The sequence below is a fragment of the Crocuta crocuta genome, unplaced genomic scaffold, assembly GCF_008692635.1.
Source record: "Crocuta crocuta isolate KB4526 unplaced genomic scaffold, BGI_CrCroc_1.0 scaffold235, whole genome shotgun sequence".
Lineage (NCBI taxonomy): Eukaryota > Metazoa > Chordata > Mammalia > Carnivora > Hyaenidae > Crocuta > Crocuta crocuta.
The window spans coordinates 2956094-2975692 of record NW_027531285.1 but is presented as its reverse complement, the minus strand read 5'-3'; the positions used below and the strand labels follow the sequence as shown (position 1 = coordinate 2975692).

General features: G+C 37.4%; 1 protein-coding gene across 1 annotated transcript in view; it reads right to left on the bottom strand.

Annotated features, from left to right (window-relative positions):
• ATP6V0D2 (ATPase H+ transporting V0 subunit d2) overlaps window positions 1-19067 on the bottom strand; it is a 44866-nt gene extending 25799 nt beyond the window's left edge. Inside the window, exons 1-2 of the mRNA XM_077771264.1 lie at window positions 18794-19067; window positions 7022-7193 (exon numbers count right to left, since the gene is read on the bottom strand). Of these exons, the coding sequence (XP_077627390.1) occupies window positions 7022-7193; window positions 18794-18923 (302 nt within the window). The 5' untranslated portion in view covers window positions 18924-19067. The remainder of the gene's footprint in view (window positions 1-7021; window positions 7194-18793) is intronic.
• Window positions 19068-19599: the final 532 nt, after the last annotated feature.

Genomic DNA, 19599 nt, shown 5'->3' with positions numbered 1-19599 from the left:
TGTGGACTTGGATGTCAGGAAGACACAAAACTCAGCACTTCTAAAATGTTTATGACCAGATGGAAGGCTATATAGTTTTTAAAAATGCTAAGAAAATGTTTTGACATAGGAAAAATGCTGTTACTATATATAGAAAAATTAAGATTCAAAATTATATTTACAGAATAATTTTAGTTCTCTTAAAATGTATAGAAAAAAAGAATATGAAAATAATGCCAAGTGATTAGATTAAGGGTGTTTTATTTATATAATTTTCTCTAATTTACACTGGGCTTCTATTCTTTTTGACTAGAAATAAAACCAAAGTCCTTTATCTTACTTGCAAAATCTTTTTTCTTAACTTAGAATTTCCAGGAATTTCTCTTATCATAAATCAAGATGCTAATTCTGTTATGTCTACCTTCCAAATGTATTGAACCACTGTTCCCTCCTCACTATCCATATCTGTTTCTCTGTGTCAAGTCCCATCCCTTCAGTGCATCGTTCTCAATACCAACAGAAGCATCTTCCTGAAATATACACCAGATCAGTCCCCTCACTTTTCAGGGCAGTTTAAGAGTTGAAAAGTAAAAACAAACAAAAAAGAGAAAATAGCATCTTTGGAATGCTATCAAGAGTGACCTGATTTCACACCTTATTCCTCAGTTATTCTCTACTTACCCCTTACAAGGCCTTTTAAGTATGCCCCAGGAAATAGGTATAATATTATTGAACAAACCCTGTGCACACAGTAAGAACAGGTACTTTACCACTGGTTAGAGGAGGAACTAAAACCACATCAGATTGCCTTAAGCAGAGAAGCTGTCTTCCACATGACTTCCCAGCAGAATATGCACCACCTTACAAGGTGGTGACCATTTGGTGAAGGGCACAGTCAGCAGCATGTAGGAAGCAAGTCAATAGTGGAATCTTTTCTGAAAAGCCTTCCTTTATTGACTTTTACTCATAGAGACTTACGGTCAAAGCCCTTAATCTGGCCAGGCTCTCTACTCTCTTTTCCCAGCCCTTAACTAGACCGCAGCCACATCTGAGATGACTTATTATCTCCACGTACAAAATCTTCTCATGTCTCACTAATGCACAAGTTATACCTTCCACTTAATGCCCGTTTTAAAGTTTTGGTTCAAACTCTATTTTCACTGCAAAATCTTTTAAAATCAAAATTAGCTATTCTATCCTCTAGCCCTCCTCCAGTTGAATGTTTAAGCCTCTATTATAGCTGTTGCTTAATTCTGTCTTATTTTTTCACCATTTGTGAACACATCAGCTTGCTCCATTAGAATGTAAGTGACTCAGAATTATGTTACTAATTTTGTGACTAACAAGTGATGGGGCAACCAGTTCATCTGGTTGGCTGAGGACTTTCCTGGTTTTAGCAGTAAAAGACCCACATCCTGAGAAACCTGTCAGGGCAAACCGAGGTGTACAGTCTCCTAATTATAGCACAGTGCAAAGCCTGTAGAAGATTTACAATACAACCTCAGAATAGTCAAGAACTTTGATTAGTCTTTATGAAGAAACCTTTAAAGATTTCTTCAGTGTGTGGTCCTTAACTTACAGTTCTTGGCTTATATTAGTCCAAGTACTTAAGACTGTATTTCCTTGGTCATCTTATATTCAGAAAATTTATATCCCCTGAGGTGGAATATTTTGAATACTGAAAGATTATTTTTAAGAGATGGCTAATCTCAAAAGGGATGAGAAGTTGAAATGTTGCCAGAAAGCGTTGAGTAGGAGGGAAGAAAAATAAAACAACCCAGTCCTATATTAAAGTCTCTTCATCAAAATGCTATGGATTCATTCTTTTGTTTCACACAACTGTGTATAATTATAGTATACAAAACCCCCAGATCTTCCTGCTATTAAGCATTTAAAAATATCCATTCCAGAATTTCAAAATAAGTTTCACATATACAGTAATTATATCACACAAATGTTCAAATCTAGGACTGTATTCATTATAACAACTTAAATTTTAGACCATCTCTATTAGGGTTGACTTAACATTTCCATAAGGATGCCCTGGGCATTTCCTGACAGAATAAGGGAGTAACCTTATCTGATGGAAATTCATGGGTGATAAACACCTGACTTTACAAAACGTTCTAGAAGAGAGATAAGAAAAGTAGTTTTAGGATTCTTTTTTTCCTTAGGACTCTTTTTCATAGGTATACCTCTTGTTATGGTAATATTCCTCTAGGTTCTGCACAGAGCAACCGGATGCTGCCTTGCTTGGCAATTCACATGATGCGATGGGCAGAATCATGGAATGAGACTGAGAAGACACGAGACAGATCAGAAGATCATAACATGACAGGGAGTTTTAGAGACTGTGGCTAATTAAAGAATGCAAACCTCGACTAAATATATTTTTAAAAATTATTTTGAACACTCACCTGGTCATACAAAAATATATCTGCAGGTGTGACATATGGTTTTTACCCCTAACATATTGGCCAGCAAATAACCAATATACAAGTGCTATATAAAATGTAAAATCCTGAGTTGTCTAGAAGCATTTTATAGCTCTGTATAACATGCTGCCAAATATGGGATTATGTATTGATTCAACAAATAGTCAATGCCTGTTACATACTAGGAAGTATAGGTAGAGATACTAAAAGACCTAATTGAATGAATTTATAGCCAAGGGGCTCAGTCCATTAAGCATCTGACTCTTGATTTCGGCTCAGGTCATGGTCTCTCGATTCATAGGTTCTTGCCCTGCTTTAGGCTCTGTGTTGGCAACGCGGACAGCCTACTTGAGATTCTTTCTCCTTCTCTCTCTGCGCTTCCCCCACTCACTCTCTCTCAAAATAAATAAATAAAAATTTAAGAAAAAGAACTTACAGCCGAGAGAGTAGATAAATTAAAACATGTCCATTACTAACACCACTAATACTGATACTACTCAAACTACCTTGCCACTTTCAATTTGCATTAATATTCTATGCAGGGCTGTGACCACCTGTATTCTTATATACAGTTTTTAAACATTGTTAATGACTAGAAATGTTTGGAATTTTAAATAATTTTGATTTTAACTAGATCAACATGGTTGTTGTGAAATAAGCATGCTTGCTTAATTTATGTTAAGGCCTCTTCCAGGTTTAAGATTCTATACTTAGGAAGCACTAAATCATGGAGTCATCATATAAGAGGAAACATTGGCCAAGTGACTCGGAGTCACTCTTAGAGCTAGAGCACTTTTTAATACATTTTGAGCAAGTTTCTGTCATGTGAGACCTGTCTCTCAACCTGGCAGCTTTCTGACTCCATTAAAATTGGACTGTCCTCTGTCATTATCACGGGTCAGATTTTCTCCATTTATCTAAAATCTGAGCACAATATGTTTACAAAGCCTACTGCTAACGTTTATTTTAAAGCATAACTCTTCCACTTGATCTGTGACCTAGGCAAGCTATTGCACTTAAATTTTAGTTTCCTCATCCTTAAAATGGTGATGATAAGAACTAAGATTTGTCAGCTTTAAAGGAGACAATTTTTGGAAAGCACTAGCAGAGCCCTGGCTTATGGTAATACTCCATAAATATTGTCTATTATTTTGATTGCCATTCTACTCCCACACAGGTAGGGCCATCTTGTTTTTGTACTGAGGAATCTTTGATGGTGTCTCCATAACTACCCTGTCAGACATTTTTGCAGGAGGCGTCACTGCTTGGAAAGCTTCTCTATCAGGCAGCCACTGAAGATTAGATATGAACCTGGACCTGACTCAGTCTAAGCCCATGCACTTTGTACTTCACCCCAACCATTACAAGGAGGTAAGAATCCTATGAACAAACCTGGCCTCTTCTTTTGTCTCTTTTACATTTTGGGTTTCTGTTTCATATTTTTATTAATTTAAAAAATATTTTATTTATTTATTTTTTAAGTAGGCTCCACACCCAACGTGGGACTCAAACTGATGACCCCACGATCAAGAGTCACATACTCTACCGACTGAGCCAGCCATGTGCTGCTTCAGCTTTTTAATTTTTAAGGAAGGATCTTGCAGATACCAACACATGAAAAATACTCTCCTCTGTGATAAATCCCAATTTCCTTAGCCTGCCATTGAAGACTGCATACTCTGGCTGGAACTTACTTTTCTAACCTCCCTTCCCCAATCTCCCCTCCCCTTTTGGCACAACCCATTCCTGCCCAAACTGACCTGTTATTTATCATAAAAGCAGTTTTTTCCCATCTATGTGCTTCAACCCAAGATGTCAGCCTTCTCCCTCATCTCCAAATTCTACCCCATTTCTAGGTTCAGCAGCAATGTCAGACCTGCTGGGAAGTCTTCCCAGAATCCTCCCCAAAGAAAGTGCTTGGGCTTTGGACTGAGTCAGATCCAAGTTCACACCTAATAGTCATCTCTGACTAGCGGTGTGTTTGTGGATCTTTAAAAAAAAATCAGCATCTGGGGTCTTGCCTATAAATAAAATCCTTTAAAAATTTTTTTTAAATGTTTTATTTATTTCTGAGAGAGAGACAGTGTGAGCAAGGGAGGGTCAGAGAGAGAGGGAGATACAGAATCTGAAGCAGGCTCCAGGCTCTGAGCTAGCTGTCAGCACAGAACCTAACTAGGGGCTCGAACTCTGGAACCATAAGATCATGACCTGAGCCGAAGTCGGATGCTTAACCGACTGAGCCACCCAGGTGCCCCAATAAAATCCTAACCCACACCAGTGACAGGAGATCTGATTGCACAAACAAGGTGCATTGGCACTAAAACCACAAGTCTCAGGTATATCAGCGATTACTTCCTACCTCAAACCGTGGTCATTTCTCCTACTGGCTTATTTATAGACATGATATAGGAACAACTGGGCAGTTATTGGGTTAAAACAATTTGAGCTGGATCCTTCTTCTCATTCCCTACACTAAAATAAATTTTAGATGAACCAAGGTTTTATTTATTTATTTTTAATTTTTAAATGTTTATTTACTTTTGAGAGAGAAGCAGAGACAGAGTGCAAGTGGGGGAGGAGCAGAGAGAGAAAGAGACACAGAATCTGATGCAGGCTCCAGGCTCTGAGCTGTCTGTATAGAGCCCGATGTGGGGCTGGAACCCACAAACCATGAGATCATGACCTGAGCCAAAGTCAGATGATTAACCAACTGAATCACCCAGGCACTCTTGAACCAAGATTTTGACGTAAAAAATGAAACATCCAAAATGAAAAAAAAAAAAATCAACAAAAATGAATGAATGAAATGAAAGACAGGTAAATTTACCTATGAATTTGGAGTGGAGAAGGACTTCCTAGGTAGGATACAACAATCAGAAGTCAAATGAAAGCACTAATGATTATAGCTAATTAAAAATTTTCAATGTTTCTACAGGGGAAAAAGCTATAATAATTAACATTATTTCACCTGAGAAAATAATTTTGCAACATATATTATGAAATGCTAACTTTCTTAATTTATAAAAAGCCCTTACATATCAATAAAAACTGCTGAATATTCCAATAAAAAAACAGACAAAGCATTTGGTCAGGCAGAAAACATATATGACTAATAAATACAAAATGATGTTCAATTTTGCTAATGAACACAAATTAAAGCAAAAACAGAAAATATAATTTATAATCTATTAGATGGGCAAAAACTAAAAAGATAATATTCAATGTTGGTAATGGTGTAAGTCCACAGATCTTCTCATGCATTGTTTTAGGAGTGCAAATTGGTGCTACTTTTGTCGAGTACAACTTAGCAAAATTTACCAAAATAAAAAAAGGAACATCTATTTGATTCACCACTTCCACTGCTAAAAATTCAGTTTAAAAATAAATTCAAGACCAACACAGTAATAAGCTAACTGCAAAACTTTTTACAATGGAAAAAAATTTAGTTATCTGTTAATAGATGCCTGGTAAATTGAGTCATGATACATACCAAACATGGAATCTAGGCAGTTATTTAAAGAAAATGGTGTTGACAAGGATATTTCTGAGAAATATTAGGTGAGAAACAAAGTGCAGAAGGAATGTGATTATATTTACATAAATTTGAAATGTGGAAGTGGGGTGGGTTGAGTGTGTACCAATAAACATACTCAGATGTAAATATTTTTCTAGAAAACACGTAAGAAATGGAGGACTGTTTATTTTGGGGGAAAACAACTGAATAGGGAAGAAAGGGAGATGTGGAATAAAGGAACATTTTTATGTTATACCTTTGTAAACCAGTCTAGGGCCCAGTCTAGTAGTCACAATTTTGTATATTACATTGAAATTGTGTATACATGATAAACAGCTCAACCATTGTGGATGTTTGTTCCCAGCTTGTCAGTTAGAAAAACTGGAAAGGCCCAAAGTTTGGAGCACTGGCTGTAATTTATTAACTGGTTAATAAAAGTACGCTTTATTATTGTGTGTAAATTCAGACATTTTTTAGAATGAAAGGCCTTCAAGGTGAAAGATTGGAACTACCGGTGATGGGAAGTGATAAAAAATAAGACATATATAACTATGATGGGAACTACTTTTGCCATTGCAAGGGAAATCAGAAGAGGGTAGATGTGGCCTTAACAACAATTTGTGATATTTCAGCTCCACCCTGACAAGTGATCCAAAAATGTCAGTTAGTATTTACCTTCAGTGTCAGCAGCCACAAGCCTTCAACATCAGCACCACTTATCACTTTTCAAAATGAAAACTGAAAACAGTTTTGTTTTGTTTTTTTTTACTAAGCTTTACATCCTATGTGGGGCTTGAACTCATGACCCTGAGATCAAGAGTCGCATCCTCTAGCAGTTGAGCCAGGCAGTTGCCTCTGAAAATACTGCTTTATGTGGAGGCCACCACCATCTACATAATCATGTTTATAAATAAATCTATTTTCTAACAGTGCATATGTGGCTCTGTGAGCTTATCAGTTGTTAAAATGATTCAAACTTACAAATGAGAAAAAGGTTTTAAGCCTCATGCCAGCCTAGTACCCCACCTATAACTGTTAGGGGTCGTTTGCACAATCACATTGGGGATTAAAAGGGCTTCCTGCTACTACTTACGTCATGTATGTAAAAAATGTGCTCAGGGGTTCCAGGGAATGATTCCGGAAATATTCAAATTCTCTGCATAGCTTTTTCCTCATCTCTGTGTCAATTTTGGAAACAGTAAGAGGATTTGTTTGATTAGCCAAGAAGTTGCCATAATCAGTGGTCTGGAGATGAATTTTCACATCTGAAATTAAATGAAACCTCAAATCAAATTAAAATTTGAACATTCATATATAGCTTTTACAACATTAATTGAATTTATTGTAATGTTATGATAAATGCATATTAAATTATTATTATCTTATTAGATCTTAACGTAAGGTTTTTATATGATATAGCCTTGAGTGTTCCTCTCTAAAGCAATAAAAAAATGCAATGTTAATACAGATATTCTGGTATAACAGAAGAATTTCAATTATCTAAAAAATCTAGAATTATTTAACACGACTGAAAAGAACATAACAACCACCTACTCCTGAGTTTACCTGAGCCAGTTGTAGATATTTGGAAATAGCTGCTCAGAAAACTGGAGAGAAGGATACTAAGGTTCCATCCCAGCTTGATGGAAAGAGAACTTTATTAGTGATGTTAACCATGGCTATGGGAGGTGGAATGGGCGGTCATCAATAATATCTATATTATCTATACTATCTGTATTATAATATTTATTATAGATGAAGGAACTGAGTCTCAGTGGGTTAATAGTCTCAGGGCTAAATGGTGGAGTCATATGAAAGTAAGGCTTGATTTAGGAGATAGATCTACTTATCTTAAAATCTAACATCATTTCCAGAAGACCATGCTAGACATCTTGTAAATGGCAATGTTTTTGAATGCCAGGTAATTGCTGAGGCATTAAGTGGGAGAGGAGAGGTAAGCAATGAAGCCAGAGGAGTAAGCAGTGGTTGTCCCAAGAAAGGCTTGATATGACATCCTTTACTCTGAGAGCTGATGAGTGGATTTGCAATTAGGCACTCAAGTGTTTCTTCCGTATCTGAGACTCAGTGGACAGGCAGACTTCCATAGTATCTGGAGTATATTATGCATTGGAAATATTCTTTATCTAATTTATTTGCTCAATTACCTATTTAATTAACTGAATTTTTAAAAAATTATACCCCCTCCCCCCCCCCCCTTTTTTTGTTCTNTCTTATTTGGCTGTTATTCTGGCAGTTCAGATTTTTATACAATTTGACAGTTTGGATTCTCAGCACTGAGGAATATTTGCCAACAGAAGAAACACAAATGTTATTCCGTTCAAAACCATGATATTTTGCTCATGTGGCATATGTTTCTTCTAAGCAAAATAACTTCCAAGCCTTTCAGCTGCCAGTGAGATCCTGAAATTCAACATCTCAAGTGTTTCAGACCCCACCGGAATCTTGTAATACTGTGGTCAGTGGAGAGACAAATGAAGTAGAAGGAACCTTTGCTTCCCAGCATGAAAATAATCCAAGGGACACTTGCATTCAGATTCTAAGAAAATCTCAGGATCTGAAATGTTTGCTCTGAGATGATGATAGACTGCCAATAATGTCAACAATGCATGTAGTTTTATAGTTTTCAAAATGGGTTCAACGTAATTTTTTCTCTGCATGACCCCAAGGGCTTATTTAAATAGGTTTGTGATAAAAAGAATTTTGTGGTCAGATAAATTTGGAATAAACAGGCTTCTTAGCTGTAGGAACTGAAAGCCTTTAACACGTTAATTTGAATGATTTTTGAAAAGAGTATGGTGTGGAACCTCCCAAGCCGCTAGAAAACAATGGAACCACCCACAAAGCAGACGTTGGAAAATTACACTGCTTTTTTATCCAGAGAAGTACGGTGGCGAGTGACGTTTCTCTTTTTATTCAAATGAGGCAATAGAGTGTTTTCCAAACTGGGATCACTACCAACTAATCAATTTAATAAATCGCAAACAGCAAAGAATAAAAGGATTAGATTAGGCTATTGTAACAAATATCAGAGTATATAACACCGAGTAGCATATACAGATGTGTGCATTCAGGTTGTAACGTAAAAATGGGTCTTCTGTGGGTTGCAGTCACTGGGTTCAGGGAATTATCTGAGGTCACCTGGCTACTGAGACAGGATAATGATCTGGGACACCATGATTATCTTCTATTAACTTGTGAGCAGATCATTATTAGAGAATGATAATTTTTTTTTTCTGTGCAGCTTCTCTTTGGGGCTCTCTATAAAAGTGAATGTCCAGACTGTTCACACTGCAGGTAGGTTTTATCTATCTATCATCTATCTATCTATCTATCTATCTATCTATCTATCTATCTATCTATCTACCTATCTATCTATCTGTTGTTTAATGTTTATTTATATCACAGAAAGAGAGGGAGACAGAGGGAGACAGAATCTGAGGCAGGCTCCAGGCTCTGAGCTGTCAGCACAAAGCCCAATGTGGGGCTTTAACTCATAAGCTATGAGATCATAACCTGAGCTGAAGTTGGATGCTTAACTAACTGAGCCACCCAGGTGCCGCCCAGGTAGGTTTCAAGAGGTATCAGGAAAGGGTGCTATCCTTGAGCAAGCAGTCACCTGCCTTTTCCCTGCACCCTGCTGAAGCTGAACTTACAAAAGTTATCTGACCTTTCTGAATTTAGTTTCTTCATCTGCAAAATGGATATAGAATCCATGCTTTCGGATTGTTGTGGGGATTTGACAAGATGATGTAGGTGAAGAGCCAGTATTAGGAGCTACTACTTAATATTACCTTTTTTCTTCTCTATTTTACTACCTATTTCAAAAGTAATTTGATTCATTTGGCTAAACACTTTGATTTTTATTCTCTAAATCAGAATATTCTCAGCCAATATATTGGCATTGGCCATCAAATCTTATAATTACTCAGATTTTAATTTGTATATATCAATATCTTTAAAGCCAGAACTTTTCCCTCCATTTTTGTTAATTTACTGCCATTCTCCCAGTGATAAAACTTCAAATCCTCTCTGGTGCTTTCTTTCTCCAAACCCCCTATATTCTTTAATTCCTCTCTGGTTTCCACTCTGCATGCTCCTGGTTTAGAATGACCACACGACATCAAGATTACTGTGGTGAGCTCTTAAATTGATTCTCCCAAAATCATTTCTCCTCATGCACTCTCTGCTTCAAATTTAATCTTTCCTAAGAATTATTTTGGTTTTATAATGCTCCTCTATGAATCTTGGAATCACTAAAAGTTTGTAGGGAGATTAAAAAAATAACCTTCACAATATTTGTAGTTTTTTACCACCAATAGAATGGTTTTAACAGACATCAACTCTCAACCTTAACAAAATTTCCCATTTCATAGATGAAGAAACTGAGGTTCAGAGAAATAACAGGTTCATGTTTTTTACGCTTGCAAGTATTTGACCGAAGATTCAGACATGTCTCTTGTCCTCACTCATTTTCCTAAAGCTCTATCATCAGACCTCCAAGGTCCTTCAAAATTTTTCCCACCTAAATTCTAGCTGTTTCTTCAGGTCTTGTAGAATTTGCAGCCAAACTGGTTTACTCATCACCCATATGCTTGTATTAAATACAGGAATCTGTATTTCATTAATTTTCTCTGCTGGCACAGAGTACTCACCCATCTCAACGCTGCTTGCTCGCATCTCATGGCCATTTTCCCAGCCTCTAGTCTTGAAGATCTGGTTCACTTTTGAGTATATCTACTATTTATAGGTTTCAACTGTTCTTGTACTTCTAAATTTTAATTGTTTTTACTTATTTATGATATCCTTTCAGCTAGATAGCTGTTTAGGGAATGAATAATATCTTATTGTTTATCATTTCTCCACATCACCTAATGCAATTTTTATCGCATAAGTGAGATTCAAATATTAGTAGATTTTACTTGTGACTAAAAGCTTAGGGCCAATATAGCACTTCATTATACAATTCCATGCATGTTACCAAGGTTGAAACTCCATATTTTGATTCTTATTCACCAGAATAAATGTTACCAAACAAACTGGTGCTCTCTGAAGAACAGAATCAGCTACATGGAACTGTATACTAAACACCATTAATCAAATCATGAGATGGGAAGAATTATTTCAGGAATTCAAAAGTCTAGCAAAAGAGGGGGAAACTAATTCTTGTTGTATATACACTACAGTTCAGGGAGGTGCTTATGATTTCCCAGGAATTCTTGTGATTTGCAGTTTACAAAACATTTTCAGAAATTTCTGATGCTTCTGATAACTGGGGATTAGGCCAGGGAGATATCATCTAAGTATCAGATAAGAAAGCACAGTTGTAAAAGTTAAGCAGCTGGCTTAATGTCCTAGAGCCAGAAAACTGAAGTGCTAGGACTTGAATCTAAACATGTAGATATTTCTAATGTGAATTTTCAGATTCTTACTATGTATAAAATACAGCCTTAGATGAGGGGAACTTAGACAGTATATAGTTTCTGTCCTTTTTTAAAAAAAAAAGGATATTTCTTTTAAATTTTCAGCTTTATTGAAATACAATTGACAAAACTGTAAGATTATTTTTTAATTCGAGAGAGTGAGAGTGTGAGCAGGGGAGGGCAAAGCAGATAGAGAGAGAGAGAGAGGAGAGAGAGAGAGAGAGAGAGAGAGAGAGAGAGAGAGTCATAAGAAAGTTCCACACTCAGCGTGGACCCAATGCAGGGCTCGATCCCACGACCCTGGGATCATGACCTGAGCTGAAATCAAAATTTGGAAGCTCAACTGACTGAGCCACCCAGGCATCCCACAAACTATAAGATATTTAAAATGTACATTTGATGGGGCTCCTGGGTGGCTCAGTTGGCTAAGCTTCACACTTTTGGTTTTGGATCAGATTATGATCTCATGGTTTTGTGAGTTTGAGCCCTGTGTGGGGCTCTGTGCTGGCAGCATGGAGCCTGCTTGAAATCCTCTCTCTCCAACACCCTCTCTGCCCCTTCCCCACTCACATTGTCTCTGTCTCTCTCAAAATGAATAAATAAACTTAAAAAATGTGCACATTTGATGTACATATACATTGTGAAAGGATCCTCCCCTACCTATTTAATTGACACCTCAATGTTCTCACATATTGATAGGCTCTGCTCTTAAGAAGCTTAGAATACAGGGGGTGCCTGGGTGGCTTAGTCGGTTAAGCATCCGACTTTCGCTTAGGTCATGATCTCGCGGTTCGTGGGTTCGAGCCCTGCGTCGGGCTCTGTGCTGACAGCCAGCTCAGAGCCTGGCACCTGTTTCAGAGTCTGTGTCTCCCTCTCTCTCTGACCCTCTCCTGCTCACGCTGTCTCTCTCTCTCTCTCTCCTAGAAATAAAAATAAAAATACATATATATATTAAAAAAAGAAGCTTAGAATATAGGAGGAGAGAAGGAGATAGATTCACGTATTCAGTTATGAGTTAAGCCCTTAACTGTGATAATTCAGGGAACTAGAAGATAGTCAAGGGGGACAATGTCCTCCCTCAGAATGACACATCTATCCAAGTGTCACAGAATTAGGTCCATTACAAGGTACAATAGAGTACAAAGATAAGGCTTGTCAATTGTACCCCTATTGGGGTACAGGAGGAAAAGATTTACAGAGGAAGTAACTCAGAGTGGAGACTTTAAAGAGGAATGAGTGTTCTCCAGGCAAACAGGATAGAGAATGGAATCTATGACTGAAGGAATAGCTTTACAAAAGGTAGAAGGGTTTTGAGGAAAGGCTTACAAGGTACAGAACAGCAAGGCTGCTCCAGCCTTTTGAGCCAAGGGTGAAGTTTATTCTGTCTGATGAAAGCCCTTGAAGTATTTTTGAACAGGAAAGTGGCAATATTGGATATGCACTTATAATACAAGATGGAAAAAGTGCTATAATTAGAGGTACAAATAATATTTAAGGGAGCATGAAGAAAGCCCTTTGAACTGTCTTCTTCATATATAAATATAAATAAATATATATTTAAAAATAGCTAGTAGGTATAAATACAGGTAAAAAGTGAAAAGTCACCCATACTTGTCATCCATCACCTCCACCCACTCATTCCCAGAAATTATTTTTAGTTTCTGTTAGATCATTTCAGTTTCTTTGTATCTAGACCATCATATAGAAAAAATACTTTTAAATTTGTCTGCCTTTTTACTAAAGAGTACTATGCCACACATAGTTCTCCCCCTTGCTATCCTCCCTTAATAGATCTTGGTGATCTTTTTGTATGAGTCCTCTTAAGAGAGTGTCCTCATACTTTTTTTTTTTTTAAAATAGCTGCAGAATATTCTGTGATGTGAATGTTACATAATTTGTTTAATCAGTTCCCTGCAGATGGACATTTGGTTTGTTTCCATCTTTTGCTATTCTAAACAATGCCATATGAAATCTCAGGCCAAGTGTGTATGCATTTGGAATTTTGATAGGTTCTGCCCAATGGCACCCTTAAAGATTTTTTTTCCAGTATTTTATTCTCCAGAGTGGGAGCCCTTTTAGGGTATAAACTATATCTTATTTAGTTTTACTTCCTTGACTCAAGCCAGAAACGCTTAATGTATTGTTAAATTAATTCTTATTGGAAAGGAATGAAGGTCATGTCCCCTAAATGGGACATAATTGTTAGTGAGATATAATCAATTTTCCTCATTCCCTTTCAAAAAATTACTTTTCAAAAAAGGAAAAGGTTCAATTCAGAGAGCCAGTGGCTACTTTTCACCATATATTTTAGAAAAGATCAATTATTAAATTCTAGAGCTCTAAAATATTAATTTTACCAACTTGTCTTTTTTGAAGAAGAAAGAATATTTGCAAAAGTCTTATTTGTAATTTAAAAAATTCTAATGAGGGACACCTGGGTGGCTCAATCGGTTATGTGTACGACTACAGCTCAAGTCATGATCTCTGCACTGGTGGTGCAGAGCCTGCTTGAGATTCTCTCTCCCTTTCTCTCTTTGCCTCTCCCCCACTTTCACTCTCTCAAAATAAACTTTAAAAAATAAAAAAATTCTGATGAAAATAGCAATGTTGCCATGAAAAGACATGAAGAAAACTTAAATTCATGTCAGTAAGTGAAAGAAGCCAATCTGAAAAGGCTACTTACTCTATAATTCTAACTATATCACGTTCTGGAAAAGGGAAAGCTATGAGAGAGCAAAAAGATTGGCAGTTGCCAGAAGTGGGGCTGGGAGAGAGGAATGAACAGGTGGAACAGAGTATGCTTAGGGCAGTGAAAATACTTTGTATACTATAATGATGGATACATGTCATTATACTTGTCCAAACCCATAGAATGTATAACAGCAAGAGTGAACTCTGATGTAAACTGTGGACTCTTGGTGATTAGGATGTGTCATTGTACGTTCATCAATAGTAACATCAGTTATAACAGGCTGTGGTGGGGGAATGTGGACTCATGGATGAGGCTGTGAGTGGAGGGAGGCAGGAGGTATATGGGAAATCTCTAAAATTTCCTCTCAATTTTGCTGTTAAAAGCTGCCCTAAAAAAACAAAGTCTTAATTTTTTTTAAAAAAGTGTCAATTCTTTAAAATTTTAAAAAATTTTATTTATTTTCGAAAGAGAGACAGAGTACGAGACAAGGAGGGGCAGGGAGACAGGGGACACTTAACCGGAAGCAGGCTCCAGTCCCTGAGCTGTCAACACAGAGTCTGATGCGGGGCTCGATCTCATGGACCATGAGATCATGACTTGACCTGAAGTTAGATGCTTAACTGACTGAGCCACCCAGATACCCGCCCAAAATCTTAAGTCTTTAAAAGAATATTTTATGCCCCTTTGACATTATTATTTTGCTGCAAATTCACTTTCAAAGACTTTAAAGTTTCCATGTGATGCAGCCTTCCAGCACCACCAGTGGGTTAGGCCATGTGAACCAGCTTCCCTCTTCTGTCTCTGGGAACAGCAGAGTCACAGAGTGTCCCAGCAACTGACTCAGGTCACTGTTAGTCAGGGGCAAACCTCGGAACAGATGAGTATTTCTGGTCACACTGGCACAATTACATATGCAGTTAAGCACAATTATGAATTCTAGGACTTTTCAAAGCTTTTCTAGACAATGTTAATTTTCTCTTCTAAATTTTCCTGAACCTTTATATTCTAAGTAATTGTAAAACAATTTGTTCATATCAGAACACTTTTGAAGTCTAGAGAACTTGAAAACACTAAAGCAAATTTAATCTTTGCCAAGTTAGCTTTTCTTTTACAGAAAGTGTCTGTGTCGACACACATAGTATACAATGACAGTTTTATCCACTCTTCTTCACCCATATTGGTACAGTGCATATTTTGTGCAAAAGTAAAAAAAAAATCCCAAAGTCCTTAACATCAATCCCAATAAATGCCCTTGATTTCTTCTCTTCAACTCTTGTTTTTTTTTTTTTAAAGATTTTAGTTTTAAGTTATACACAATGTCGGGCTCGAACTTACAACTCCAAGATCAAGAGTCACATGCTCTACTGACTGAGCCCACCAGCACCAGGCACCCTTCTCTTCAACCCTTCATCAGCTCAGAAGTTGGCTTGGTTTCTCTCAGTATATCTGCAGATACAACATTGCATTACTTTTCCCATGTTATTTATTTCCTAGCGTCCTATGAAATAATCAAGTAGGGCAGACACTATTATTATCCACTATCCATTATTATTATCAAAAAGGAGCTGACATCAACACAGGCATATTCATTTATCTTTAATTCATGCTCAGGAGGCACAAACATTTTAGTGGAAAAAGAGATGTGGATATGTCTACACTCCATCCCTGACAGGAGTGTCAAATTAGACAGAGCCATTCTAAGCCTCCTCAACTGTTAACTGCAAGACATGAAATCCTTATTTAGATTTATTTTCTCAGCAGCCATTATAACCTGTAGTTTAATGACCCACACTTGATATTCCTGGGAGTCTCCAAACAGATGGGCACACTGATTCAAACATAGTTATGAAATGCATGTTTGAAAAAATAGATTAGGAAGAAAGAAAGAAACCTAAGGTACAAGAACAACAAAGTATTGATGGGTGTGTCAGGGTTTCTTAACCAGGGTTCAAGGATGGTTTTGGGTACCCATGGCCCCTGATATTACATGGGAAATTCTGTGTGCATGCGTCTGGGTGTGTTTTTCTTAGAAGGCTCATTCACCAGATCTTCAAAGGGGTCTGAAACCCATTTTTCTCTCCCATATTGAAGCTGAGGGTGATTTCTCTCTGATTTCTTTAGTGAACTGCCTAAGCCTCACTTTGTATCACATTTTAGGAATTTTTTTTGTGTTGTTTGTGTTAAAATTTGCATTTTCTTTTCAGCTCATTTAAAAGTCTGAGGTGCTTGGCTGGCTCAGTCAGAAGAGTGTGTGACTTAGGGTGCTTGGGTGGCTCAGTCGGTTAAGCATCCGATTTCAGCTCAGGTCATGAAATCGCGGTTCATGGGTTCGAGCCCTGCGTTGTGTTCTGTGCTGGAGCCTGAAGCCTGTTTCAGATTCTAGGTCTCCCTCTCTCTCTGCCCCTCCCCCACTCATGCTCTCTCTCTGTCTCAAAAATAAATAAACTATATATATTAAAAAAAAGAAGAGTGTGTGACCCTTGATCTAGGGGTCATGAGTTTGGGTACCCCACTTTGGATGTAGAGATTACTGAAAATAAATAAATAACCTTAAAAAATTAAAAGCTTGACTGAAAACTAAATAGAGTTCATTCAAGTGGCTTCTGTTAGAAACACTCATTCTGCCCTGTGTTCATTCACATTTTCTACTTCAACTTAAGCACATTTTCTTTTTTTATTCAAGTATAGTTGACATACATTATATTAATTTCAAGTGTATAACACAGTGATTCAACAATTATTGGGGGTGCCTGGGTGGCTCAGTTGGTTAAGCATCTGACTCTTGATTTCAGCTCAGGTCTTGATCTCATGGTTTGTGGGTTCAAGACTCATATTAAGCTCTGCAGTGACAGTGTGGAGCCAGCTTGGGATTCTCTCTCTCCCTCTCTGTCTCTGCCCCAGCTCCTGCTCTCTCTCTCAAAAATAAATACAGTTTAAAAAAACAAAACAAAACAAAACAACCCAATGATATACATTACGAAATGCTCACCACAATAAGTATATTGTGACTATCTGTCACTATACAAAATTATCACAATATTTATGCAGAGCTCTGTACATGATTAATGTTCTCCAGTCACCAAACTCCTAATATGCTGAAGTGATTTAGGATTGGGATTATATTGTAATTACTTGTAGCCTACAGAATTATTTATCATCTGAAAGATTTTTCTGGCTGTCTCCATTGCTAATGAAAGGAGAGGGTTTATCTCAATTTGGGCAGCTCCTCCTTAACTCTGGCTTTAACTGGTCAGAACTACAAACAAGTGTTGCAAGACCCTTAGCCTCAGGAAAGTCACCTTTAGGTTTTTTGTTTTGTTTTTGTTTTCACTACCTTTTCTAGCAGTTTTGATCCTTATTGCTTTCTTGCTTTTTCTGGAAGTTTTAAAGTACCTTATTATTGACATGTATTGATTTTATAAGTACATTTCAAAATGAACTAGTGTAGTTGTTTTTATAATAAAAATAATGTTTTATAGATGACAATCTTTGGTAAAGTTTTGAAAGTATTGTAGCTTAAAGATAACTTTCAGAGAAAAGGGGGAAATGGGGAGGTATTAATCAAAGGGTACAAAATTTTGGAAACACAAGATAAGTAAGTCCTAGAAATTTGTACAGCATAGAGCCTGTAGTTCACACACACACACACACACACACACACACACGCACACACACACACTAATACAGAGCAGAAAGAAACTTTTGGAGGTAATGGATAGATTTATTGCATAGATTGTGGTGATTTCATGGAAGTACCTACCTCTAATCTCATCAGCTTGTATACATTAAACATGTAGTTTCTTGCATGTCAATTACATCTCAATAAAGTGCTTTAAAAAAGATAATTTTCATTTACATAGTGCTTTAGTTTCTAACATATTTCTCATGTATTACCTCATTTATGTCTCCAAACAAGGCAGGCAAAACAGGCTTTACCATAGCATTTTACAAATGAGGACTCAGAGGCTCAGGTTTTGAGCCTTAGGCCACCTACCTACATCCAACAGAGGTCAAAGTCAATACTTTTGAATCCAGGGCTGGTCTCACCATCTGCTCATCTCTTGACTTTTTTCTTAAGTTTCAGTTAAAGATAAAAACCTCAACTCTCATTTCAATACATACTGATAAACTAAATATAGCATAAAATTCTCTAGACCAAGTCTCTTAGCATTTTGTTGTGGGGTGGGGAGGGCATTTGTTCCTGGGCAGTTTGCTGAGTCCTTCTTCAAATATTATTTATAAATATGTAGGATGAAAATATATAGGATTACAAGTGAACAAAAGATGTTAAAATACAGTTACCAAGATGTTATAAAATGTGTAATACATACTTCACTATTAAGACATTAAATATAAAGATTAAAGAGTAAGTATAATACCTAGTATACATGCAAAATTGTGAAAATATAGGTGATATTTCAAAACATCTGAAAGAATTGTATAAGGAAATGAAAATATTGACTTTTTAGTGGAGACAAAGCACTAACCACTATGATTTGTTGTCTACATTCATAATGAAAGGAAATGCCCAATTTCACTAACAGAATACTGAAAAAAAGATGTAAATTTTTTTTTGCCTCCTCCAAGTTCATGGACCCTTGGAGTCTGGAGCCTGGGAATAAAAACCCATTCGAGACTCTCAGGCCACGGGAACACAGTCTGTTCTCCATGCTCCCAATGGACAGTGTCATTTCCTTTTCCCCTTTTTACTGGTGAGAAGAGCGGCTCTTACCTTCCAGGGTCTCGCACTGAACCAGATTGATGTAGTCTTGCTGGGTCAAGAGGCTGGCCTTGCACCCTCGCACCAGGCCTTCCAGGTAGCCATGGTCCACATTAAAGTAGAACTCGGCCCCCTCCAGCATGACCAAAGAGATCTCAGCCAATTTGGGCTGAAACAGCTCCAGATCTTGGTCAGCTCCTGAAGATTTGCCTCTGGTCTGGAAAAAAATGCTAGCAGTTATGAGGACTTCTCAGGAAGAAATCTATCAGCTGACCGTCAGGGTTTTCATGACTAGTTTCTTCTGGTTTCTGTGGCTTTCTGCTCAGCCCTGTTTTCACAGCAACAGTGAATCAGCTGGATAACCCGAGTAAGCCCAGGAAGCAAACCACAGAGAGTAGGAGACTGGGAGGGTCAGGGCTCTGCTCTATCCCTCCCAGAGCAACAGGCCCCCTTTCAGCTGGGCCTTGGAAGGCCTGAAACACCTGAATGTTTCCTGAACATTCCTCCCTCCCTCGGAGCATGCGAGCTTTCAATCGTAAATTGCATTTGTCCTAAATTTCTTGAAGATTATTAATATGAAGAAAGAGAGGGGTTTTTTTCTTCTTTAAAAATTAAGTTTTGTAAATAGATCCAGTGTGATCAGGCAGTTTGAAGGATCCTGAGAAGCTATTTCAGCAATGTAGTTGTTTACAGTAAAACAAATGTTTAGTAATGCTTTTGCATCACAAAGGCTGATAGCTGTTTACCGCGACCCCACCTCTCTCCCTGCCCCTAGCCCCTGGTCTGGGATCAGAGCCCAGAAAGCAATCCTGGAGGCA